The 26,370-nt window shown below is 41.1% G+C and overlaps 1 protein-coding gene across 2 annotated transcripts in view; it reads left to right on the top strand.

Annotated features, from left to right (window-relative positions):
- Positions 1-26,370, top strand: part of CGNL1 (cingulin like 1) — a 216,372-nt gene that overhangs the window by 123,881 nt on the left and 66,121 nt on the right. For both annotated transcript variants that reach the window (XM_075857953.1, XM_075857954.1), the window contains exons 9-10: positions 23,050-23,256; positions 24,095-24,199. In XM_075857953.1, the coding sequence (XP_075714068.1) occupies positions 23,050-23,256; positions 24,095-24,199 (312 nt within the window). The remainder of the gene's footprint in view (positions 1-23,049; positions 23,257-24,094; positions 24,200-26,370) is intronic.

Raw genomic sequence — 26,370 nt, 5'->3', positions numbered from 1 at the left:
ATAAAATGTGATTAAAAAAAATCACATGTACACTAAAATGGTACTAATGAAAACTATAGATTGTCCCGCAACAAATAAGCCCTCACACAGCTCCGTTGGAGAAAAAATAAAAAAGTTCTGGCTCTCAGAATATGGCGATGCAAAATGTGCAGAGTGTTCCAAAAGCGGATAAGATCGGGCGCCATTTATCAGTGCGACACCGGCCACATATCTGCGAATTATTATTTATGTACCCCATTATTATACCCTCTTATTATGCCCTGATGTACTCAGCACAGATTACATATACCCCCACATCATAAACTGAAATACCAGCAAATCCCCAAACAGAACAGTTACCAAGCAAAATCTGCGCTCCAAAAGCCAAATGGCGTTCCCTCCCTTCTGAGCCCCACAGCGTGCCCAAACACCAGCTTACGTCCACAAATATGACATTTTATATCCGGGAGAACCCGCTCAACATTGTATGAGGTATTTGTCTTCAGTGGCACAAACTTGGCACAATATATTGTAAATTAAAATGGCATATCAGTGTAAAATTTCAATTTTCACTTTGCACCATCCGCTGCGCATTAACGCCTTGGCGCACCACGACTTAATAGCATGTCGTGGTGCGAGGGGTTATTTATGGAGCGGGCTCATGCGCTGTGCACGCTCCATATTCTGCAGGTGTCAGCTGTGTATTACAGCTGACACCCGGGACTAACGGACAGGAACAGCGATCGCGCTGTTACAGGAGCCTGTAAAATGACATTATACTGCAATACATTAGTACTGCAGTGTATTGTACCAGCGACCTAATGATCGCTCGTTCCAGTCCCCTAAAGGGACTTTTAGGAGGTTTCCACTGTTTTGGTACCTCAGGGGCTTTGCATATGCGACATGACACCCGAAAACCATTCCAGCTAAATTTGAGCTCCAAAAGCCAAATATTGTTCCTTCCCTCCTGAGTCCTGCCGTGGGTCCAAACAGCAGTTTATTACCACATATGGCGTATTGCTGTAATCAGGACAAATTGCTTTACAAATTTTGGGGTAATTTTTCTCCTTTATTCATTGTAAAAATTAAACATTTCTATGTTTTTTCAGAAAAAAGTAGATTTTCATTTTCATGGCCTAATTCCACTAAATTCAGCAAAAAAACTGTGGGGTCAAAATGCTAACTATACCCCTACAACAATTCCTTGAGGGGTGTAGTCTTCAAAATGGGTTCCGTTTTGGGGGGATTCCACTGTTTTGCTTACTCCAGGGAACTGAAAACCAATCCAGCAAAATCTGCGCTTCAAAATCCAAATGGCGCTCCTTCCCTTCTGAGCTCTGCCGTGGGTCCAAACAGCAGTTTAGTACCACATATGGGGTATTGGCGTAATCGGGAGAAGTAGCTTTAAAAGTACTGGGGTGCTTTTTAATCTTTATTCCTTGCAAATATAATATTTTTTTATATTTTTGTCAGAAAAAAAGTAGATTTTCACTTTCACAGACAAACTCCAATAAATATAGCAAAATACCTGTGGGGTCAAGATGCTAACTATACCCCTAGATAAATTCCTTGAGGTGTGTAGTTTCCAAAACCGTCTCACTTTTGGGGGATTTCCACTGTTTTGGCACCACAAGACCTCTTCAAACCTGACATGGTGCCTAAAATATATTCTAAAAAAAAGGAGGCCCCAAAATCCACTAGGTGCTCCTTTGCTTCGGAGGCTGGTATTTCAGTCCATTATCACACTAGAGCCACATGTGGGATATTTCTAAAAACTGCAGAATCTGGGCAATAAATATTGAGTTGCATTTCTCGGGTAAAACCTTCTGTGTTACAAAAAAAAATTTATTACAAATGAATTTCAGCAAAAAAAATCAAATTTGTAAATTTCACCTCTACTTTGCTTTAATTCCTGTGAAGCGCCTAATGGGTTAAGAAACTTTCTGAATGCTATTTTGAATACTTTGAGGGGTGCAGTTTTTAATATGGGGTGATTTATGGGATCTATCTAGTACATAAGGCCCTCAAAGCCACTTCAGAACTGAACTGGTCCCTGTAAAAATAGCCTTTTGAAATTTTCTTGAAAATGTGAGAAATTGCTGCTAAAGTTCTAAACGTTGTAACGTCCTAGAAAAAGAAAATAATGTTCAAAAAACGATGCAAATATAAAGTAGACAGATGGAATATATAAAATAGTAACTATTTTGTGTGGTATTACTATCTGTTTTACAAGCAGATACATTTAAAATGAGAAAAATCATAATTTGTGCAAATTTTCTCTAAATTTTGGTGGTTTTCACAAATAAGCAATGAATTTATTGACCAAATTTTTCCACTAACATAAAGTACAATATGTCACGAGAAAACAATCTCAGAATCGCTTGGATAGGCAAAAGCATTCCGGAGTTATTACCACATAAAGAGACACATGTCAGATTTGAGAAAATGGGGCTGGTCATGAAGGTCAAAATGAGCTCGGTCTTGAAAGGGTTAATAGACAGTAGTTCAGCTCTATCCTCTTCCACCCAACCCATACAGCCCAACAGAAATATCTTAGGGTCCAGCGGAAAGTCTCTACCATACACTCGGGTCACCATTCCTCTAACCTCCCCCCCCCCCCCTAATACCCGTGCAGCCTCGGGCAGCTCCAGAACATATGTTTCAAATCCACCCCGTCCCACGAACATCTCTGACATTCCATCGTTGATCTAAGCCGCATTTGCCAGAGCACCTTAGGCGTTCTATATACCCTATGTAGAAGAAAGAGTTGCGACCTCCTATGTGCTACACTTATGGAAAGGACTTTCGGTGATTCCAGTATTTCCTCCCACTCATCCTCCGTCAATGTTCCCACATCCCTTTCCCATTTACATTTGACCTCTGCCAGCGGATCACCTAAGAATTTTAGAAGCAGCGAGTCATATAGCAAAGATATAAGCCCTTTCGTGTCTCTTGCCCCCAGTATCTGCTCCACCACCCCCATACTGGAACAGCTCAAATCCACCAGTCGAGCCTGGGCTTGCGCCGCGTGTCGCAGCTGCAGTTACTGATAAAACAGCCTATGTGGGAGGCCAAACTCCTCCTGCAGTTGCGAGAATAACTTGAAAATTCCCCCTTCGTATAGCTGGCACACCAGTCGAACTCCTTTTTGTTCCCACTCCTGGAACCCTTCCAAAGTGTTAAAGTCCCATAAGTATGGGTTATTCCAAATAGGCATGTAATTGGAGCACCCTGTAACTCCCAGTATTCCCTTACATTCCCACCACACCTTATGGAGCAGTAACAAGGTCGGTTTTCCCCTCGCCTCCCTCTTCAATTTGTGGGATTCCAGGGCTTCTAGCATATCCATGCGCTGACCCAAATAAAACAGCAGCTTCCCTCTGGAGTCCCAGTCATCTCTATCTTTCCAGGGTTTTCATTCATTTTCAGTTGCATTATATACTAGCAAAAATAAATTGCTAAATAATTACACCAATGCTGCAGTTGTCCAGTTGTGTGTGAAAGTGGCTTAGCTGAGAAGCGGAACGGAAAATAATGCTCCTTCCTCAACCCCTCTCATCCTGCAGACGCTTGTCCCCAGCAGACAAAGAGCAGCTTCCAGTGGAGGGCCTACTAATGAGTAACATTTAATTGTAGTGTCTAAGAAAAGCAGAATATCTCATGTAATTTACATTGTCAGACTCCAAAACAAATGAGCTAGTCATTCGGCGGAAGATTCTCTGCTCTTTTCCTATGTCCCGGGCCGGGAGGGGTTTGCGATATTACATTCTACAACTTGCTTTCACCTTGTATTTTTGTGAGAATAAGACTGCATTTATTGTACATTGAGGCCTTAATTACTCAATAATTGCTTTGTCTTAATCATTAGCATATTTAACACAGGTCATTTTATGTTTCTGCTTAGTGGAGATGAACAATAATGTAACTGACTCTACATACAAATGAATGGCTTTTGGTACACTTGTCTCCCATAAATGAGACTCCCATAGATGAGCTGTGGACACTGTTTGGTTTGTGTTAATTCGGCACATTTTTGCAAGTTGTAATAATTGTAATCTTGGCAATGCTTATTTTAAGTTTTATAGGGAGTGTTCATTGTAAATATAGTAAAAAATAAATGACATGTTATGTGCAGTTTATTTTTTTTATAAAACCAATTTACCATGTTTAGAATAATTAAATATTATGTTAAAACATATTTTGAATTATTTGGTAAAACTGTATGTGCCTTAGAGCGGTGCTTCTCAAACTGTAAGACAGGCCCCCCAGTTGTTGGTGAGGTGCAGCTTGAGCGGCAATTTTAACAAAAGGGCTGCACAGTTCTTTCTATAATTGCACAATTTGTTTTTTATTAGTATATATATATTTTTTTTAACCCTTTAATGAGCAAGCAATTTTTTAACGTTTTTTTTTTTCCATCGTCGTATTCACAGAGTTATAGCCTTTTTTATTTTTCCATCGACAGCCATAATAAGGACTTATTTTTGCAGGACAAGTTGTATTTTTTTAATATCATCACTTTAGGGTTCATATAATTTATTAACGTTTAACTTTTTTGGGGTATTGGAGGAAAAACTGAAATTTCTGTTATTTTTTTTTTTGCGTCCTAATTTTTTATGTGGTTTAAATAACATAATAACTTTATTCAGTGGGTTGTTATGATCTGGCGATACCAAATTTATATAGTGTTTTTATGATTTACTACTTTTACACAGTAAAAACAAACAAACAAAATTATTTGTTTTTGTGTCGCCACCTTTTAACCCCTTTAGGACACAGCCTGTTTTGGCCTTGTGGACACAGATGATTTTTTCAAATCTGACGTGTCACTTTATGTGGTAATAACTCCGGAACGCTTTTACCTATCCAAGCGATTCTGAGATTGTTTTCTCGTGACATATTGTACTTTATGTTAGTGAAAAAATTTGGTCGATAAATTCAATATTTATTTGTGAAAAACTTCAAATTTTAGCAAAAATTAAAATTTTTCTAAATTTAAATGTGTTTGCTTGTAAAACAGATAGTAATACCACACAAAATAGTTACTAGTTAACATCCCCCATATGTCTACTTTATGTTTGCATCATTTTTTTTCACGTACTTTTATTTTTCTAGGACGTTACAAGGCTTAGAACTTTAGCAGCAATTTCTCATATTTTCAAGAAAATGTCAATAGGCCATTTTTTCAGGGACCAGTTCAGTTCTGAAGTGGTTTTGAGGGCCTTCTATATTAGAAAGTCCCCATAAATCACCCCATTTTGAAAACTGCACCCCTCAAGGTATTCAAAACCACATTCAGAAAGTATTTTAACCCTTTAGGCGTTTCACAGGAATTAAGGCAATGTAGAGGTGAAATTTACAAATTTCATTTTTTTTTGCCCGAAATTCATTTGTAATAAAAAAAAAACCTGTAACACAGAAGGTTTTACCAGGGAAACGCAACTCAATATTTATTGCCCAGATTCTGCAGATTTTAGAAATATCCAACATGTGGCCCTAGTGTCCTAATGGACTGAAACACAGGTCTCAGAAGCAAAGGAGCACCCAGTGGATTTTGGGGCCTCCTTTTTTTAGGAATATATTTTAGGCACCATGTCAGGTTTGAGGAGGTCTTGTGGTACCTAAACAGTCGAAACCCCCCAAAAGTGACCCAATTTTGGAAACTACACCCCTCAAGGCATTTTTCTAGGGGTATAGTTATCATTTTGACCCCACAGTTTTTTTGCAGAATTTAGTGGAATTATTCTGTGAAGATGAAAATCACCTATTACAAGGAATAAAGGAGAAAAAGCACCCCAACATTTGTAAAGCAATTTCTCCCGATTACGGCAATACCCCATATGTGGTCGTAAACTGATGTTTGGACCCACAGCAATGCTCGGGAGGGAAGGAGCGCCTTTTGGATTTTGGAGCGCAGATTTTGCTGGATTGGTTTTCAGTGCCGTGTCGGGTTTGCAACGCCCCGGAGGGACCGAAACAGTGGAAACCCCCCCCCCCCCAAAAGTGACCCTATTTTGGAAACTACACCCCTCAAGGAATTTTTCTAGGGGTATAGTGAGCATTTTGACCCCACAGGATCTTTTTTAGAGCTAAGGAGACCAAAAAACAACGATTTTGGCGCTTTAAATTCTTTATTTCTTATAGTGTTCACCGTGCGCAATAAATTACGGTTTACTTTATTCTGCGGGTCGGTACGATTACGCCGATACCATATGTGTATAGGTTTTTTTAACGTTTTGCAGTGTTTGCACAATAAAATTACGTTTCTATAAAATAATATATTTTCTGAGACACGCTATTCTGAGCCGTAACTTTTTTATTTTTGCGTAAAAAAAGCTGTGGGAGGTCTTGTTTTTTGCGGCACGGGTTGTAGTTTTTATTGGTACTATTTTGGGGTAAATGCGACTTTTTGATCACTTTTTATTCTATATCTTGGGAGGGGTGGTGACCAAAAAATAGCGATACTGACATAGTTTTCTGTTTATTTTGTTTGCGGCGTTCACCGTGCGGAAAAATTAACATTATAGTTTCATAGTTTGGGTCATTACGAATACGGTGATGCCAAATATGTGTACTTTTCTTTTTTTAACGGTTTCATTTTTTACCTATAATAAATTACTTATTATAGGAAAACAAAAACGTATTTTTACACTTTTATAAAACATTTTTATTAAGTTTTTTTACTATTTACACTTTATTTTTTTGACCTGCAGCTCTGATCGCTGCTAGAATACATTACACTACCTAGGTAGTGTAATGTATTTCAACTGTCAGTGTGACGTCACAGTCACTCTGACAGTTGGTCTACGAGGATCAGCAGAGGCTGATCCTCATAGGCTGACATACATGGCAGACCCGGGGGCCGTTGTCTGGCCCCCGGGTGCCATCACAAGCATCAGAAGCCCCCACGATTGCATGGGGGCTGCTGATGCGCTACAAACCCGCTACATGCGGAGATCGCAATCGAGGCGCTCATGTAACGGGTTAATTGCCGAAATCAGCGGCAATGAGCCGCTGATCGGCAACACTAGAGTGTCAGCTGTCGTGGACAGCTGATCTCCAAGTTCCTGATGCACACCTTGTCGCCGACAGTGTGCATCGGGAACGACACAGTGACTTCCTGTCACTCTGACAGGAAGCCTATCAGGACCAGCCGAAGGTTGATCCTGATGGGCTTCCGTCCATGGCAGACACGGAAGCCATTGTTTGGCTTCCGTTTGCCATACTAACTATCGACAAACCCCGCGTTTTCGGACCGGGGTCTGCCGATATGTTAGAAACCCCCAAAATTCGGCGATTGCGTGCACCGGGAAAAACTCAGTAACTGTACGTCCTCGTGTGGGAAGGAACCTCCCGCGACGACGTACAGTTACTTCCTCGTGCGGGTAGGGGTTAAGTGCCATAACTTTTTTATTTTTCCACAGATGTAGCTGTATGAGGGCTTATTTTTTGTGGGACGACCTGTAGTTTTATTTGGTACAATTTTGGCGTACATGCGACTTTGATCACTTTTTATAAAAAAATTTTGAAGGCAGGAAAAACAGAAAACCGCAATTCTGGCATTTGTTTTTTTTTTTTGTCATTTTTTTTTACAGCGTTCACTATGCTGGTTAAATAATGTAATTGTTTAATAGTTAGGCTCGTTATGGACGCGGCAATACCAAATATGTGTAACTTTTTATTTATTTTTTAAAGACCCATAATAAAGTATTTTGTAAGAGGAAAAAGTTGGTTTTTCAATTTTTTTTTTTTTTTTTTTTACGTGGGATTTTTATTTATTCACTTTTATTAAACTTTTTATTAAACTTTTTTTTTTTTGCACTAGGTGACTTCCCTATGCAATCATTTGATCGCTTTTATAATACACTGCAATTCTTCTGTATTGCAGTCCATTGTGCCTGTCGGTATAAAACAAACAGGCATCTATTAGGCAATGCCTTTGGCAGGACAAAATAGACATTCACTAAAGGTATCGCGGGTGTGCCAGTGGGGTGAGAGATGGAGCCCGCTCCCTCTAAAACCACTTAGATGCGACCCTTAAAGTTAAGTGCCGCGCCTAAGAGGTTAAACGGGCGCGATCACCCCTGATTTAGATACTGCCCGCTAGAGCAGGTGCCCGGCTGTATTTAGACCACCTGACACACGCTCTAGCTGGCATATGTACCCTTAATGGCCGCCTTGGCTGCTTTGGACAACTTCTACTTGTTCGAATGGTCCTTTTGGCATTGAGCTGATCACAAATTGTCCCCCTGCTGGGACCCCCTGAACAATCAGCTGTAATCTTTGAGGATACTTGAGTAAGGGCCTGTTCACATCCGCGTTGCCGTTCCATTGAGGGGTTCCTGATGGAACCAATAGCACTGTCGACTGCGCTATTGATTTAGTCAAAACAACGGAAACCTTTTAGCAACGTTTCCGTCACCATTGAGATTAATAGTGAGGGAAACGGAAGCTAAGGTTTCAGTTTGCCTTTCCGTTGAGGGGTTAACTTGATGGAAGCCTCCGACGGAACCTCTCAACAGATGGGCAACGCTGATGTGAACACGTGCAGCATCACCACAGGGGAGAATTAACCATTGCACAGTGCCCATGCAAATCAACAGGTTGTCTATGTAATGCTGGATAGCTCCTCCAGAGCGAGAGACACTTTTTTTGTAACGAATCCCCACTGTGACCAAGAGATAAGGATCCTGAAAGGAGAATCCCCTCTATTAGCCCGGAATTCCCTAATAGGAAATATAAAATGAGTTTTTCTAAACTGGACAACCCCTTTTAATGTTCTGGGTTTAGGACACAAATTAAAGATATGTTTTTAATTTCAGCATAGACTTCGAGTAATGGTGAGGCCCAGGCAATACCATGTTCTGAAAGGTGAGGCCCGTGTAGAAAAAGATATTGAACCATATTTTTATTTTAATAAGTACTACCAGCAAAAATGTTTTGGACCCCTCTGTAATTGAGATGGCACATATGATCCTGTATAGAAAACTCTCACCTATGGCTTTATTTTGTAGTTTTAACCTCTCTCTTCTAGACGCTCTGTCTGACTGAATCCTACAGCATCTGCTGTGTGAACAGAAAGTCAGTCTCTCTATTCGTTTCTATGAGTGCCTTGATGTGAGTCTCATAGGCATGAATAGAGAAACTTCAGAATGTTAGAGTTGGGGGTTATGTGAACGAACGGCAGCCCGGCTCGGAGGCTGGAACTTCAAGATAAAGCCATAGGTGAGTTTTCCAACCACAGTATTATTTATGTCCTATAAATTACAAACAGGTGGCTAAAAGCGTTTTTTTGCCAGGAGTTGTAAAAGTTAAAGTTGTAAGCTGAACAAGCTGTGACTTCCTTTGTAATGGAAACTTATGAGTTTGCATTGAAAGCTTCTGGTTTCTTGTGGGGTGTATGTCTCAGTGAAAGGATGCCTTTCTCTTGTGTACTAATTCAAATAGGCACAAATAGGCACAGGCGTGAAACTTTTGTAAGATCAGGAAGGCTGGCAGATGAGAAAGGTAAAGTAGGGCATAGAGAAGGTTGGATGACTGAGTGACCAATGAAAGCTTTCAATAGCCAATGTCTGGCACTGTTCCTATTTACAGAAACAACCCTGAAATAGAAACTCCTGCTGTAACAAGTTAGGCTGGGTTCACGCCTGCGTCGTGCCATTCTGTTGTTCTGCTCCATCAGAGCAGCAGAACAGGGGAATAACTGAACCAACGGTTCTGTTGCACAACGGACGCCGCCGGTTGCTGACGGAACCCATTGACTTTTTATAGGTTCCGTCAGCTTTCCGCCGGTGTGTCTGATTTTACCGGACACAACAGCACAGCATGCTGTGCTATTGTCTCTGGTGATCTTCGGTAAACCCTGCCGAATCTGCGACATAGGCCCCTAACGGAGCCTCCGATGCAGATGTGGGTGAAGCCTTCATGAACACATTTCTATGTTCTGTGGGGAATCCTCTTTAAGATTACCATAACCAATAGGACTAAAGGTCAGATTTTGGACTGCTTTCCAAACAATCTCTACTTACTTTGTGCAGGCAGCTACATTTTGTTTTTCTCCTCTGACCACTTTTTTTGACCATTTTCTTACAGTAAGGTTTGTTGCTCTTGACACGGTCACCCATCAACATGTGTTCATGAACATTTCCTGTTTTCTTCATGTAGACTATTTTACTTGTTGCATCAGGAGTTTCTGATCCATAGTTTGGGTTTGAAATTTGCTTTATGTATAATCACTCAGACGTAGCATCTTTTTTAAGTTGAGAATGAAAGCCTACATTCCATCTGTATCCTAAAGAAATTCCTGCAGTAAAATTTCAAGTCTTATATTGCAGTCTTTATACTTTCTGTGATGTTGCCACATTGCACTAGTGTTTGTGTGAAAGATCTAAGGTAAATTTCCAAATCTGGCCTTCCATGTTAAGAGACTGGTACCTTCTTTATTTCTACGCATGTTGAAATTCTTCAGATTCCCTGATTTGTAAGCCATTAATGTCCAATATAATTAAGACTAAATGAGCCCAAATGCCACAAAAAATATTTTACCATTCGGCTAATAGCACCTAACACAGAATCTGGCAGATTCATAATAATAAGTCCGCTGATTTCATGAGGGAGCGCTCTCCCTGCCTATCTCACCAGCGATTGACAGCCATCATGTATTTATGCAGATAAACGGCAGCGGTCAGTCATTGGCGGGGGGGAGAGCTCCCCTCATGAATGCTGTATTCTAAATTAGGTGCAATTCACTAAACTGCACTATATTTTTATGTGCGGTTTGGACTAATAGTACAACAGACCTGTCATTATATTCTGTCATTAAATAGGGTAGCGTGTTCTGATGATCAATACGCTTTAAAACTTTCAGCACTTTGACTGTACAAACTGTATTCTATGGTAGCAGCCGTTTCACTTTTATTGGTGAAGTGACTTCCCTTCAGGGGCCTTTTCTGCAATTGGTAAGTAGGAAGTCTACTTTGTGAAGAAAAATATGTCCCTGCACAATTAGAACTTTGTAATTCTTATGTTTAACATCTTAAAGGCTTATGTACACCTGTTGAAATCGTGTTGTTTTTTTTTAAAATAAAAATCTATATCCATGGGATTGGGGCAACATTCAAAATACTTTATATTGAAAATGTATTTATACTTTTTATCATACATCTGCTCTGTATCCTGTATACTGAGCAGCTGTATCGTTTGCTAAGACCGTTAGTCCCGCGGACCAGATGGGTACAGGATTCAGCAAAAGATACAGCTGCTCTGTATATAGGATACAAAGCAGCTGTATCTCAAAGAGAGTAAAAATAATTTTTAATAAAAACTAATTTGAAAGTTGCACCAAACACACTGACATTTTTATTTTAAAAAAAAAATCACTTTTAAAAGGTTTACATAGCCTTTAAGATTGAATAAAATTCCTCCTTGTTCATGGAGAGAATAAGCAGACTTGACATGGTTGTGGGTGGCCTGGCAGTTAAAGCGCTGGGTTAGTGTACATTTCCTGTGAAGGCACATCTCTATTATATTTCTCTGGATGCATTGTAGACATACTTCTCCTTCTCCTCTAAACAAGTTAAGTGGCCTGTTTTGAGGATTAGTGTTCTGGCTGGTTTACATTACTGACATATTTCTTTAAGTTCCAGGTATTCTGGCTATGTTTGACCACACATATTTATTTATTTTGCTGTGTAATAAACCTTTCAGCGTATGTCCTTGTTCTGGTTGTAAGAGATCAATTCCTTAGTTACCCTGATCAATTACCCCAGTGTAGTAGTAAGCTGTGGATGAACAAAATGCTTTGTTAGGGTGGGAAGCCCATGTGTTATGCCAAAAACTAACTGGCCTTATTTATTTATATTACTCATAAAATATTGTTTCTAAAGTAGTTCTTGTACTACTCATTCCACACCCATGTATCATGGCCAGTGAACTTTTGCTCCTGTAAGAATGAACTTAAGACCATTGTGAAATTTTTAATAATTCCTGTTACTCACCCTTCTGAATGACTTTCCATTCTTTACTGATGCAACATAAGTTCCTGAACTTTATGTGCATTAATTTTTATCTTTAGTGTTAAATATGTAAATATAGGGACGATTTCTTAGTGTAACGGTTTCAATTTGTTTTCCCCCACAGATTAATAGTACAAGCGAATATAACAAACTTTGTATTCGATCTTATTAGATAAAAATGCATCTTTCTCCACTTATCATACTCCTCTTTACCTTCCCCCTGCCTCCTTCACACATCATTCACTCTCAGTTTACTGGTAAAATCCATATTCAGCGAGGCAGAGGAGAAGACGGTTTACTGAGAGATCAGGTTACAGCTGCCTTTAGAAGCCTTTTGAGAGGAGAGGGGGAAGCAGCTGCAAAAAAAAAGTAAAAGTAGCATGGAGGACATTGCACAGCAGTAGGGAGCAGTGTAGCTGTGAATCAAGCACTGGAGTGAGACCGAACACTCACTAGAAGCTGCTGTGTGTCTCTCCTCTGTCTCCAGAAATGCCTTTCCCTGTCCATAGACTTTTTTTTTATGGGCAGCATGTAACCGGATCTCTGTGAGCGGTCTTTATCTCTGCCTCACTGAATATGGATTTTAGCAGTGAATTGAAAGTTATTGATCAAAGTAGAAGCAAGGGAGAGGGAGAGAAGTGTCTGATAAGTGGAGAAAGAGGTAATTTTTTTAAATAAGATATATTACAAAGTAGTCTTATATTCGGTTGTACTATTGATTTACGTGGAAAAAAATTAAACGACTATTACACTCTAAGCTTTCAACACGGTGATTTCAGACGACCGTCTTCTGAACGACTTTCGGTACACAGTTGTCCTGTGAGGATGGTCTTTCTGGACGACAATATAATAAGTTAAAATAACAAATCGACGATCAAGCTCTGCCTTGATCTGTGGCATGGTCTGGGCTTCTATTGATAAGATGCAGCTCTGTCATTTGGCATGAGCGACTTTTTTAAGCACTGCACCAGAGAAGGATGGAAAAAATTCAACATGGCAGAGCAACTTTTCAACAGAAATTTGCCTTCAGTCGCCATCTGTCACGCTCCTATGTATCACAGCAGAACATGGTCTAAATCTGCCTTTTTGGCCATCTAAAATCTTTTGTGTTTGGCAAACTTTAGAGTTAGTCAGCGTCAAGTCATAAACCGTTTATTTTAACAATTATGACTCGTGTATTATGACTTATGCTAACTAATACAAACTAATGATGGTGTTTATGAGATCAAAGAAGTTTTACTATGTAGAAGAACACCTTTGGGGTTTTTAAGGAAAAGTCACTTCAAGAAATCTTCTCGGGGACTAAATCTGAATGTGGTTTGTACAACTCCCTGTCCTGATCCATTTAAAGGACAAAATAAGGATTTCCTACCCACTATTGGCAACCTATACAGAAATGGGAATTTAGATTATATAGTCTCTTTTATCCTTTTATATGTTCTTTTTGCCATGTGAAAAGATGTACATTAAAAGAAAAACATGCACGCCTGCAAAACTCTGGCATTTCGATTTACCACTTGGCTCTCCAGTTGTATCGCTAGTGTGTTGTATTAAACAGTTGTCTACTTTAGTTTGCCTTAGAAATTCTGTTAATGCTCCTTTACTATTGCTTGCAATGCAAAAAGATTGTATTCGCAATCTACCTTTTAATGACCTTTCTGGGGCCTGTGTAGTTTTTATTTAAATGCGATCCAATAACTCCTATACCAGCCAGCAATGCTGACAAACAAGATCTCACTATAAGCATTCTCTTGTACCTCCTAATAGCCCTGTCTTGGCCCTCTTCCTATTCTTTGTCTAATGCTCGTCCTGACAACATTTGGAGCAGGTCAAACATTAAAGGAAACATTTTCATTGTTTCCTTATTTGTTTAGCCGCCTATTCTTATTTTCTGCTGACACGATGCCTGTGCGGAGCATACGAGCACCAACTTTTGTTGTCTCGTTAAAGAGAGGATAGGGCAATGTAAGAAGATTTGTGTAGTATGAGCTTAAACCTGATTCTTTTTATATGAATCCTGATCAGCCATAACAATAAAACCACTAACCGTTGAAATGAATAACATTAATTATCTCCTGACAATGGCATCTGTCAAGTGGTGGGATATACACTATATGGACAAAAGTATTAGGACACACCTCTTAACCCCTTAAAGTTCAAGCCATTATTTGACTTTTCACTCCCCACCTTCTATGAGCCATAACTTTTTTTATTTTTTAGTCAATGGAGTGGTGTGAAGGCTTGTTTTTTGCGGGAGGAGTTAGGAGTTGTAGTTTCTATTGGCAGCATTTAAATTACGGTATAATGTACTGGGAAACTGGAAAAAAAAAAGGAAATGGAATTGGAAAAACTGATTCCTCCATTTTATTTTGGGATTCATTTTTACGTCTTCACCGTGTGGTAAAAATGTCCTATTAACTTTATTCTGCTGGTCAATACAATTACGGCAATACCAAATTTTATATAGTTGTTTTTTCAAGTTTTACTCCTTTACAAAGAAACTATTTGTTAGAAAAAACAATGACGTCATCACGCCGGCCTGCGCAGGGACTCTGTCCCTGTGTCTTATAGGCTGCAGGCCTAACGTGGCCTGAAGCCTATACTATTGACTTGTATCTGCGTCCTGAGGATGCAGATACAAGGGAATGTGGCAGTCGCTAGCACCGGGGCCTCCCCGGGACTATCTGCCACCGGGCCACCCAGCTCATAGATGTTATGGGCCGGCCGGGCTAGGGGGCGCCCTTATGCTTTGGGGCCTGCGGCACTGCTGGGCGCTTCAGAAACGCAAGGGATGGAGAGCCAGCGCAGCGCCTCCTTCCTCTTGCTGGGGTGATGCGCCCTGTGCAGTTGCACACCCCAAAGACCAGCCCTGTGTGGAGTAATGAATCACACGTCTCTTATCTGGCAATCTGATGGACGAGTCTGGGTATGGCGAATGCCAAGAGATCGTTAACTGCCTGATTGCATTGTTCTAAGCATAAAGTATGGTAGAGGAGGGATAATGCTATAAAGTTGTTTTTCAGGGGTTAACCTAGGGCCCTTAGTTCCAGTGAAGGGAAATCTTAATGCTTTGGCATACCAAACATTTTGGACAATTGTATTCTACCAAGTGTGTAGGAACAGTTTGGGGAAGGCCCTTTTCTATTCCAGCATGACTGTGCCCAAGTGCACAAAGCAAGGTCCGTGAATGCATGGTTGGATGAGTTTGGGGTGGAAGAACTTGGCTGGCGTGCATAGAGCCCTGACCTCAACTCCATCAAACACATTTGGGATGAACTTAAAGAGGCTCTGTCACCACATTATAAGTGGCCTATATTGTACATGATGTGATCGGCGCTGTAATGTAGATTACAGCAGTGTTTTTTTATTTAGAAAAACGATCATTTTTGACAGAGTTATGACCTATATTCGCTTTATGCTAATGAGTTTCTCAATGGACAACTGGGCGTGTTTTACTATATGACCAAGTGGGCGTTGTACAGAGGAGTGTATGACGCTGACCAATCAGCGTTATACACTTCTCTCCATTCATTTACAATGCAGATAGCGATATAGCTATATCGCTATTTGCAGTCACATAAACACACTATAACGCTACTCATGTGTCATGTCAATGAATATACATTACCTCCAGCCAGGACATGACGTGTATTCATTCTCCTGACCACTTCTGTAGCGTCTCTGTGATTTACAGCACAGCGAGATCTCGATGTGAATGACAGTTTACAGCATAATCTCGCGAGACTACGCCTGCTATGCTGTAAATCACAGAGACACTACAGAAGTGGTCAGGAGAATGAATACACATGACGTCCTGGCTGGAGGTAATGTATATTCATTGACATGACACATGAGTAGTGTTATAGTGTGTTTATGTGACTGCAAATAGTGATATCACTATCTGCGGTATAATGAATGGAGAGAAGTGTATAATGCTGATTGGTCAGCGTCATACACTCCTCTGTACAACGCCCACTTGGTCATATAGTAAAACACGCCCAGTTGTCCATTGAGAAATTCATTAGCATAAAGCAAAAATAGGTCATAACTCAGTCAAAAATAATCATTTTTCTAAATAAAAAACACTGCTGTAATCTACATTACACCGCCGATCATATCATGTACAAGATAGGGCATTTATTTTTATTTATTTATTTTTTAACTTGTTTTTATTGAAAAGTGAGTTTGTTTTATCACATTATGAAGAATAAAAAAACAAAATGCAAAGGACAACAGTGTCCCTATCAATACACCTAAGCACTCGCAGGTGCTGAACAAATCTCAACAGTATTGCCATCCTGTTTACTTCACTTACCCAAAAAAAGGCATAATAAATTTTTTTTTTTTTTTTTACAGATAGTACATCCATTCGCTTCACATTTTCACAACTGTATAAAATTCACACAATATGTTTATATGTGAGAGGTCCGGGAGATCCACTACATTATCCGTCTCATCCCTACCTGCCTATCTTCTCCTCCCCCCCCCCTCCTTGCATCCACTGCCGTCTCTATTTCCCTCGGAGTGTATGTTGTCTCAGTGCTGTTGCACCATATGTCCCATATTTTGTGGAAGTTGTCCGGCCGATCTCTATGTTTAAAAATGATACGTTCATATGATATAGTGGAATTAACCATCTGCTTCCATACTGTAACCTTAGGAGGTCGACGATCCATCCATCTCATAGAAATGCCTTTGCGGGCCAAGAAAAGGGTCTCTTGTAGAAATATTTTGGTATGACGGGACCATATGTCTTCCTCCAGTATTCCAAATAGACACAACTCTGGAGTCCCTACAACAGGAAATGGTAACATTAAGTTGAGGAAACCGATGATCTCTGACCAGTAAGAGCGGAGGTGTGGGCACATCCATACCATGTGCCAGAAGTCAGCTGGGGCATGTGAACATTTCGGACAAGCCGGTTCTGATATGTATTTCATTTGAAATAGGCGCTGAGGCGTCAGATACGCCTGATGAATATAGTACAGCTGGATGAGCTTATTATTAGCAGCGGGTGACACATGTAAGTGTGATTGTAGTAGGTCTTCAATGGAATCCTCCGTCAAAGAAGGGATTAGTTGAGACCACCTGGAAATAATCGGCAGTGGGTTCGCATTAGCCTTCTGTTCAATCAAGTGAGCGTAAATAGTAGAGATCAGACCTCTGGGGCCCTGTGATCGGACCACCCCGATGAGTGGGTAGGAGGAGATGGGTTGACGCTGTCTCGGAAACTGCTCAGCAAGGAGGTGACGCATCTGCAGATATCTGAAGAAATGCTGTCGAGGAAGCCGAAATTTTTCTTGCATTTGTTCGAAGGACAGAAGAATATTATTTTCATACACGTCTCCAAGCACTGTGACACCCACATCAATCCAGTATGCGGCATCTGGGAACTTTACCAAGGATTCCAACACCGTGTTATGCCACAGAGGAGTTTCTGCGGGGATGTCTGAAGAACTCGATATAGTCATAGCCACTTTCCAGACTTCCCTTGCCACTCGACAGACAGGCAGTAAAGAGGATCTTGGCACGTCCTGATGAAACAACACCGGCCACAATGACTTATGTGCAGAATAGTCCAGTAACATACCCTCAAGGCCCGGGGGCCGTTTGGATTGCGTCCAGGTGCTTAGGTATTTGAGTTGGCCGGCCAGATAGTATAAATAAATGTCCGGGAGAGCAATACCAGCCATCTCCTTTGGTCTTTGTAGCTTCTGTAAGGCCAGTTTTGACCTAGACCTTCCCCATATAAAGGAAATGATGAGGGACTCCAGTTTCCGGAAGAAGGACTTTGGTATGGGAGTGAATATATGTTGTAAAATATAAAGACTCTTAGGAAGTATCACCATTTTAATCAGATTAATTCGTCCCATGACCGACAATGGGAGGGCCGCCCATATCTTAAACTTTTCTCTGGCAATGGATAATAGAGGATACACATTGAGTTGTAGGGAGATTGCCGCCTTTCTGGTAATGAGTATACCCAGGTATTTAAATTGGTCAACTACAGCAAGTCCTTCTCTCGTGGAGCCCGCCGACTGTGTTTCCCCAGGCTGTAAAAACAAGATGGTCGATTTGGACCAGTTAATGCGCAGTCCAGAGTAATCTCCAAAGGTGTTTATAAGGTGCATCATTCTCGGGAGGGAAGACTGTATCTGCGAAACAAATAACATAATATCATCTGCGTACAGTGCAATACGGTCCTCACCCGTCTTGTGTGGGACCCCTTTTACTTCCGGATCTGATCTGATGAGTATTGCCAATGGTTCCATTGCCAGTGCAAAGAGTAGGGGTGACAGGGGGCAGCCCTGCCTAGTTCCCCTACCTAGGTCAAAGGAGGTAGATGTGAGGCCATTCAGCGCTATATTAGCCCTGGGATGCTTGTAAATTATCTGTATCCATGAGACAAATGCAGGGCCGAATCCAAAACTAGACAGAACACTAGCTAAGTAGGTCCATTCCACAGAGTCGAAAGCCTTAGCCGCATCCAAGGAGGCCAGGGCCCAGTTGTTTTTGTTACGCTCGCCTATCTGCGCCACCGTCTGGACTCTCCTCAGATTATCAGACGTACTCCTCCCAGGGATGAACCCCGATTGATCCGGGTGAATAATGTCAGAGATGACGGAATTTAGTCTAAGAGCCAGTACTTTAGTCAGCAGTTTGTAATCTGTGTTGAGTAAAGAGATGGGCCTGTAAGATCCGCAATCCATTGGTGTTTTATCCGGCTTCAGAAGTACAATTATAGTCGCATCATACATTGAGGCCGGCAGAGTTCCTTTTCCAAAGGAGGCATTCAATATTTCCAGTAGTTGTGGTAGGAGTTGCTCCTGATATTTAGTGTATACCTCCAGGGGAAGTCCATCAGGGCCCGATGCCTTGCCCTTTGCCATGGTGGTCAATGCTTCCGATAGTTCAGGTAGCGTGATAGGGGCTTCCATAAACTCCCTCTGTGACTCCGTTAGTTGTGGAATCTCCATGTCCAGTAGGTAATCCCTGATGTTCTGTGGAGACACCTGTATTTTAGATTCGTAGAGTTCTTTGTAGAATTCAGTGAAGCGAGACATAATCCGCTCATTGTCGTGTACCACTACCCCTGCCGCGGAGTGAACACGCAATATTGCTGGCGAGGACGAATTACTATGAATCATGTGTGCCAGCAAGCTGCTGGATTGATTACCCAGTTCAAAGTATTTCTGGTTGGAGAAGAATATGCGACGCTTCGTTTTTTCCTGCAGGAGATGAACATATTCCCTGCCTCTCTGTAGCCACGTCTGTTGGTTCAATGGAGTGGGATCTTCTATGAATGCGGCCTCTAAAGTTGTACATTCAGCTGCCAGCAGTTGTTCCACCTCAGAGGCCTGCCTTTTGTGGTAGGAGATCGAGGACTGCAAACACCCACGCAGGTATGCCTTCAATGCGTCCCATAAGGCTGAGTGGTTGTCAAAGGGAAGGTTTTCTGCAAAGAACACTGTCAATTGATCCGGGATGCGGTCCTGATCCCCAAATACTTTAAGCCAGAATGGGTGAACTTTCCTAGGCCCTCTATATAGGTGATGGGGTTGTAAATTGAGCTTTACTATTATAGGAGAGTGATCTGACAGTGCTCTGGGTAAGTGAGAGATACTTTCCAACATGCCGTAAGCTCTGGCGTTACTACACACATAATCAATCCTGGATAGTGAGTTTCTCCCAGGTGTGAAGCATGTGTATTCGCGACCATTGGGATGGCGCTGTCTCCACATATCTATCCAACCCATCTCCCCCAAAAAGCCCGCCAGCGGAGTAGACCCGGGCAGATGCCCAGGGACCGGACCTGGATAAAACTTGTCTGTGGAAGGATCTATAAGAAGGTTGAAGTCTCCCATACATATCACCCCAGCTGCTGGAAATTGGGATGCAAATTTGGCCGCCTCATATAACACAGTCATGGAGGCCGGAGGAGGAAGATAAAGCCCAATCAGTACGAACTGCTGACCTTCAATCCATGCATGCACGAAAATTGACCTGCCCTCCTTGTCTGTCTGCAGTGCACCCGGTTCCCATCTGAGCGATCTATGTATCAAAATGGAAACCCCTCTAGAATATGTACTGTGCGTAGAATGGGCCGACCACTGAATCCATGTTCTATTTAAGCAGCTGACAGTAGATTGTATAAGATGTGTTTCTTGAAGGCATATTATCTGTGGACCTTGCTGCCGGATAAATGAAAAAGTCAGGTTCCTCTTATGGGAGTCTCCCAGACCCCTCACATTCACAGAAAGAATAGATAATGTCATAATACTTCAATTGCTAAGAATATACCAGTAAGAGAACAATGATAAATGCTTTCAGTTGAAATATGCAGTAAAACAGTCAGGTTATCAGCAATAACAAATATAGAACAACCAATGCTATGCACTGATTGCTACGCTTTTTTATTATCACGAAAGTGATAATTGAGGCAAAACGGGGGATCACCTATATATCAGATGACTAATACAGGTGAGCAGGAACAATGAAAAAAGGAAGAAAGCACAATTGAGGTAAAAGGAACCGGCGTTGTGATTCCCAATTTCGCGGGTAATTGTCCGCTAACTACAAACATTACATATTGTTTTTCTTAGAAAAGATAAGCCAGTTTCCACCCGCCCATTATGCAAATTATCAACTTAACTTGAGAGGTCATGTATACAGAGAGTAATACCCTTTATAGTCATCTGCTTTACGGCGCCCATTACATCAATATAATAATAAACAACGGTATTACTACATGTTTCGCAATTCTTCTCTCAGAACTTTGCATATAAGAAATTACGAGAATAATATAAGGCAGAACTTGCATGAGAACATCGTTCCAGGATAAGATAGATTAATACTCATCTGGACATCCAAAACGAGATCCCGTACAGGAAGGCAGGTGTAACAAGTGTTCACAGTGAACAGTTCCATATGTTGTTGCAGTCTCCAGTTCTATCTTCGAGGAGAGCGTCCCAGTGAAGACAGCCATTCTTCCGCCTCCAACGGTGTGTTGAAGAAAACCGTCTTGTCTTGGTGTATAACCCGCAATCGCGCTGGAAACGCCATTTAATAAAGAATTTGATGATCTCGCAACCGTTTCTTGACTGGTACAAATGAAGCCCTCGTTTTCTGTAATGCCGCAGAAAAATCCGGAAAGAGCAGGATAGTGGTATTCTGGAATCTGATTTCTCCATGCGTACGGGCAGCTTGCAGGATAGCGTCCCGGTCCCGACTGCTGAGGAAGCGTGCTAGCAGAGGTCTCGGTGGGGCGCCCGGCGGCGGTGGTCTGCCAGGTACACGATGCGCCCTTTCAATGGTATAAGATGACGATAATACAGCATTTGGTAGAATTTCTTTAAACCAGGCTTCAATAAAGGAGCTGGGGTCTCTGCCTTCACAGCGCTCAGGGAGCCCAAGGATCCGTATATTATTGCGTCTCAGGCGATTTTCCAGGTCGTCTGCTCGCTGTAGCCATTGAGTAGCCACTCTATCCAGCTGTGCCAGCTTTCCTGTCTGTGGCGCCACTTTATCTTCTAGCCCAGAAATGCGGTCCTCCGTCTCCCTCACCCGGTCCCTTAAGTTCTGCAGGTCCTGTCTGAGGAGTCCCACATCCGACTTTACTTCAGCAATCTTTCCTGTCAGGGAAGAGGTGGAGAGCTGTATAGCGTCCAGGAGCTTGGCTGATACCTGCGCCAGCGTTAGTTCCGGCTCAGGAGCAGGCTGAGCCTCTGGCTGTGTGTTCTCTGGTGGAGGAGGCGGCAAGGAGGAAGAGGCGTCGGCGCCATCTTGAGGAACAGCGCGGGCAAACTCCTTCAACTTCTCTGCAGCCATGGAATGCCGTGTACGGTTCATGTTACCCTCTTTATGTCGGCGAGGTCGTCTTCTGGCTCTGTGAGGAATTGTAGCGGTATGTCAGCAGGATAAATGTAGGGAAATCGGGGCCGAAAGCGGAGCTCCTAAATCATGCGACCGGTCCCGTCGGCAGTTGGCCACGCCCCCCCGATAGGGCATTTATAATGTGGTGACAGTCTCTTTAAACTGAGATTGCGAGGCAGGCCCTCTCATCCAACATCATTGTCTGACATCATAAATGCTCTAATGGATGAATGGGCAAATATTCCCACAGACACACTCCAAAATCTTGTAGAAAGCCTTCCCAGATGCAGTTCCTGGATAGGACCAACCCAGGCTAAACCTCCTCTCTCCAAGGGCTCCATAACAGCTGCATGATCTGCCTCAATGGTTGTTATGCTGTTGCAGGATATATTTGGAGCATCAATTCGCTTGATCGCAACAGATTACTGCAATAAAGTACCTAGAGTTCATAAACCTCTTTGGAACTCTTCAGAGATTTATGTTGCTGAAAAAATATCTGATATCGCATCCAAATTAAAAGTGTTTGGAGATTTCTAATGTTGAAATTTAAATAGATCTTCATCATTGTCTGACATTTCTTAATAACAAATTGATTTAATGTAGGATTCCACTGCAATCCTGTTAACAAGAACTGCTTTGTTGATGGAAATTCCACAAGCCCACCACTACTGTTTGCACTGCATAGTGGTGTGGCTGCTATTCCTTCTTGCTTCTAAATAGAAAATTATACTTGCTGGTTACGAAAACATTAGTTTCCATCTTGCCATACCCCTAGCCTAGTGATGTAAAAGCTACTGCCATCTGCAAAGAGGTATGGTGGAAGAGAATATTAGAAATGACGATTATGAACCAAATTATTTATGAGGAAACAAGTAGGAATCTTTATAAGGATGGTTGTAAAAGAAACATTGAACCAGGTTCTTGCATGGGAGTTCCCTTTGAGGATAATCCACCAAAATTCTACACAGGGAAAATGCTATAGGGAGATTATACAGTGGTACCGAGACGTTCTTTTTATAATATGTGACAAATTATCTTCGGAGACTGGTATAAAATCATGTTATAGAAAAAAAAAACTGAAACAAACTGATTTACTAATTGCTAATACATCCGATCTAATTGTGAGCTTATTTTATTTTGGAAATAATATATTTTTTTTTACTTTTTTTTTTCAATCCCAAAGAACACACACGATCTTTTCAGCCAGAAGAATGAAGCAGAAAGGGTGAAAATGGCATTTGAAAGCAGAGCTAAAAGTATGTTGCAAGAAAATGAAGAGCTGAAGCACAAGATACAACAACTAGAATTTAAAATAACTGATCTTCACCAGCAAATCAATGAACTGAATGAAGACAATGACCGGATTAAAGAGCGGCTCAAGAAAACGGAAGTAAGTAAACCAACATTATACTGTGTGTATATACGGGAAAGTGAAAACTATGCTTTTACTGTATTTCTGAGATTTCTATATGCTAAAGAGGAAAACCCAATAACATTTTAGATTAATAATTGATTCAAAAAATTAGGACAGCAGGTCCCAAAAAAATTGCTCCTCAACAATCAAGTAGTTTTCATTGCTTCTCTTCAAGACACTGAGACTTGTTTCTCACTGATCGTCTTATTTTCTGAGTAAAATATATATCCAAAGTTTAGTGAGGATTTATCACAACTGTTGCAAAATAAAAGTGGAAAAGTTGCCCATAGCAACCAGTTAGATTTCATATCTTTTATAAAAAAAAAAAAGCTGCCACATTTTTGGTTGCTTTGGGCAAACGTTCCACTTACTTTGCACTAGTTTTGATAAATCTCCCTAATGCCTTATGTAAATTTAAATCTAATGCCGTGTGTAAATTTATTGGAGTAGTCTGCTCTATGACCCCATGTCCTTAATAATCTACTTCTTTCAGTAGTATACTGCTCTAATCATGGACTCATGTATTCAAAACGCTAGTCATGTAAGTGCTTGAACAGTTTAGAGCATTTTTAATATTATTAATCTTTTTACAACTAATCAATTACCCTTGGATAAAGAAGAATAAATGCAATTTATATGGAGATTCGATTTTATGCAAAAGCCCAAAAAGTCTATTAACATTGGTTGAGGTTTTTTTTCCACGCCAGTCATGTTTTATTCGCATGTACGAAATGCGTTTAACCTCTATTGCGTGATACGTGTGTAAATATTGCACACAAAGTAACTTATCAATACTTTCTAATGTTTATTACAGAAAGAAAAGCAACAACTGGCTGAAGCTTTAGATGAATCTAAAGAACAAGAGAGGGAAGCTCTGGAGATTTCTAGAGGACTGGAAAATCAACTTGAGGACACAAAAGTGAGTATGATAATATATATAAATATTCTCCTCAATTACAAATCAGTTGGAGCCATCTCATCCACATATTATAATGAATGAAAATGTATTTTTCCTTTTTCTTTTGTCAAAGTTGCTTTATTTTGGATATCCTATGAGGAGCTTTGCTGTCTTTTAATGGACACTAACTTTTCAAAAAATGTAATGCTAATCTAATAGTATACCTGCTATATATCAACTATTTAATTTACTGACTGACGTTACTGCCACTAAGTGTCTCCCTTCCTGTAATCTGCTGTCCACCCCCTGTTTTCAAGTAAAATCAGTTTTCAGTTACAGGGCAGGGGAGTTGGACTGCAGAAAGTGGTGGTGTCTCTTCACAGCCTGCCCATAGAAGTCTATAGAGAGGGGAAGGGCAAACACGAGGAGGGAGCAGGGGGAAAGAAAATACGCTACCCATAGAAGTCTATAGGGAGGGGAGGACAATCAGGTGGGGTGAGTAGAGGAACCGACACAGACACTGCACATAGAAGTCTATGAATAGGGGAGAGTGAGCAGGAGGACGGAGCAGAGAGAGGAGACACAGGTTACTGGTAAGAGTTGTTACCTCAGTTCTGTATTTTCCGCTACACTGCCCATTACTGCTGTATAAAATTCTCCATGCTTTTGCAACTTCTATATATGTGATTGATAGAGATATGGGAGCAGAATGTTCTATTCTCTGTGTGTAGTGTATTGAAGACATGATGGCAGCAAGGCTCCGCGCACTAGCTCAGAGAATACTGAGAATTGGAGCCTGCAGAAGGGAAGACTAAAAAATGCTATAGGCAAGTCATATAATGGTCAGGTATTGTGTTACTCCTCATATACATACATCTGACAGCTTATTCTGAAAAGTCACCTGGAAAGAGACTGACTGCTATTATGTCTTCTATAAACCGCACAAAGAGGAAAATCCTGCTCTCCCATCTCGTTCTGTCACATATATCAATAGAAGCTGGAGCACGTTATACAGCAATAATGAGAAGTGTAGCTGTAAATCCAGCATCGGGGTGAGATATAACACTTACACACAGATGTGCTCCAACTTCCTGGTATCTTACTCACTCTGCTGCCCCCCCTCTCCATAAACTTTTATGGTAAGTGTCTGTGTGTCCTTCTCACTCTGTTTTATCCTGCTTCCCCTTCCATCTCCATAGAATTGTATTGACCGGCAGTAAAGAGACCCCTCCACTTCCTGTAGTCTGTCTCCTCTGCTCTGTAACTAGGGTTGCATTTTGCTTAACAGGGGGTGGACAGCAGATTACAGGAAGGGTGACACCTAGTGGCAGTAACTTTACACAGTATTTGCATGGATAAAACAAGTACATTTGACCAGTAATTAAATTACAAAGTTGTTCTGTATCCGGTATACTCTTGGATTAGCATAAGTTGTTAGAAAAGTTAGTGTCCATTTAAGTTACCTAATACCCTCCAATGTAGTGATTGTAGTTAAAAGCCATATTGTACATCTCACACTACAGGGGCATCAAAATAATAACTCTCTTCAGATTTTCTATACACCACACTATAGATATGCTATAGAGTTAGTACATAAATTATGATCCCAGAAACACTTATCTAGGAATTTGCTGAAAGTGTTGAAATGAAGAGATGAAGTTGCTAATTTGGAAGTGGAACGTTTTCCATATTTATTAGTTGTTGTATTGTTCATAAAAAGGGTCAAGCATTTATACCTAGTGCAATACTAAAGGGGTTGTCTCTCCAATGAGGGTGCAAAGGATAAGTGGAGTCGTTTCCCATAGCAACCAATCAGGTTCAAGCTCTCATTTTTCAGTGGCCCTTTGAAAATAAAAGAAGCAGTCTGGTTGCTATGGGAACTACTCCACTTTTCCTTCGCACCAGTTTTGTAAATCTCCCCCATTGCCTTTTTGAAATGTAAGCCAGTGCAGCATTTACATTATCTTCAGCAACTCTAACCCCCAGATATCATGGGAAGCTGCTGCAGGGGAAAAGTAGCACCACAAGGTGGTCATTCAATTGATTTGCCATCTATTTGAAATAGCCAGATTCACCAGAGCTGCACATATAGTGCTGCTCTACATTCTTGCCCAGAGTTGGGGGACTTCTTTCTACGACCTTCATGTGCCCTAATAGAGCATATAGACCGGGTCTATTTGACCAGTTTTACA

The sequence above is a fragment of the Rhinoderma darwinii genome, chromosome 3 (genome assembly GCF_050947455.1).
Source record: "Rhinoderma darwinii isolate aRhiDar2 chromosome 3, aRhiDar2.hap1, whole genome shotgun sequence".
Classification (NCBI taxonomy): Eukaryota; Metazoa; Chordata; class Amphibia; order Anura; family Rhinodermatidae; genus Rhinoderma; species Rhinoderma darwinii.
The sequence above is the reverse complement of the archived record's forward strand: the minus strand, read 5'-3'. Positions and strand labels throughout refer to the sequence as shown.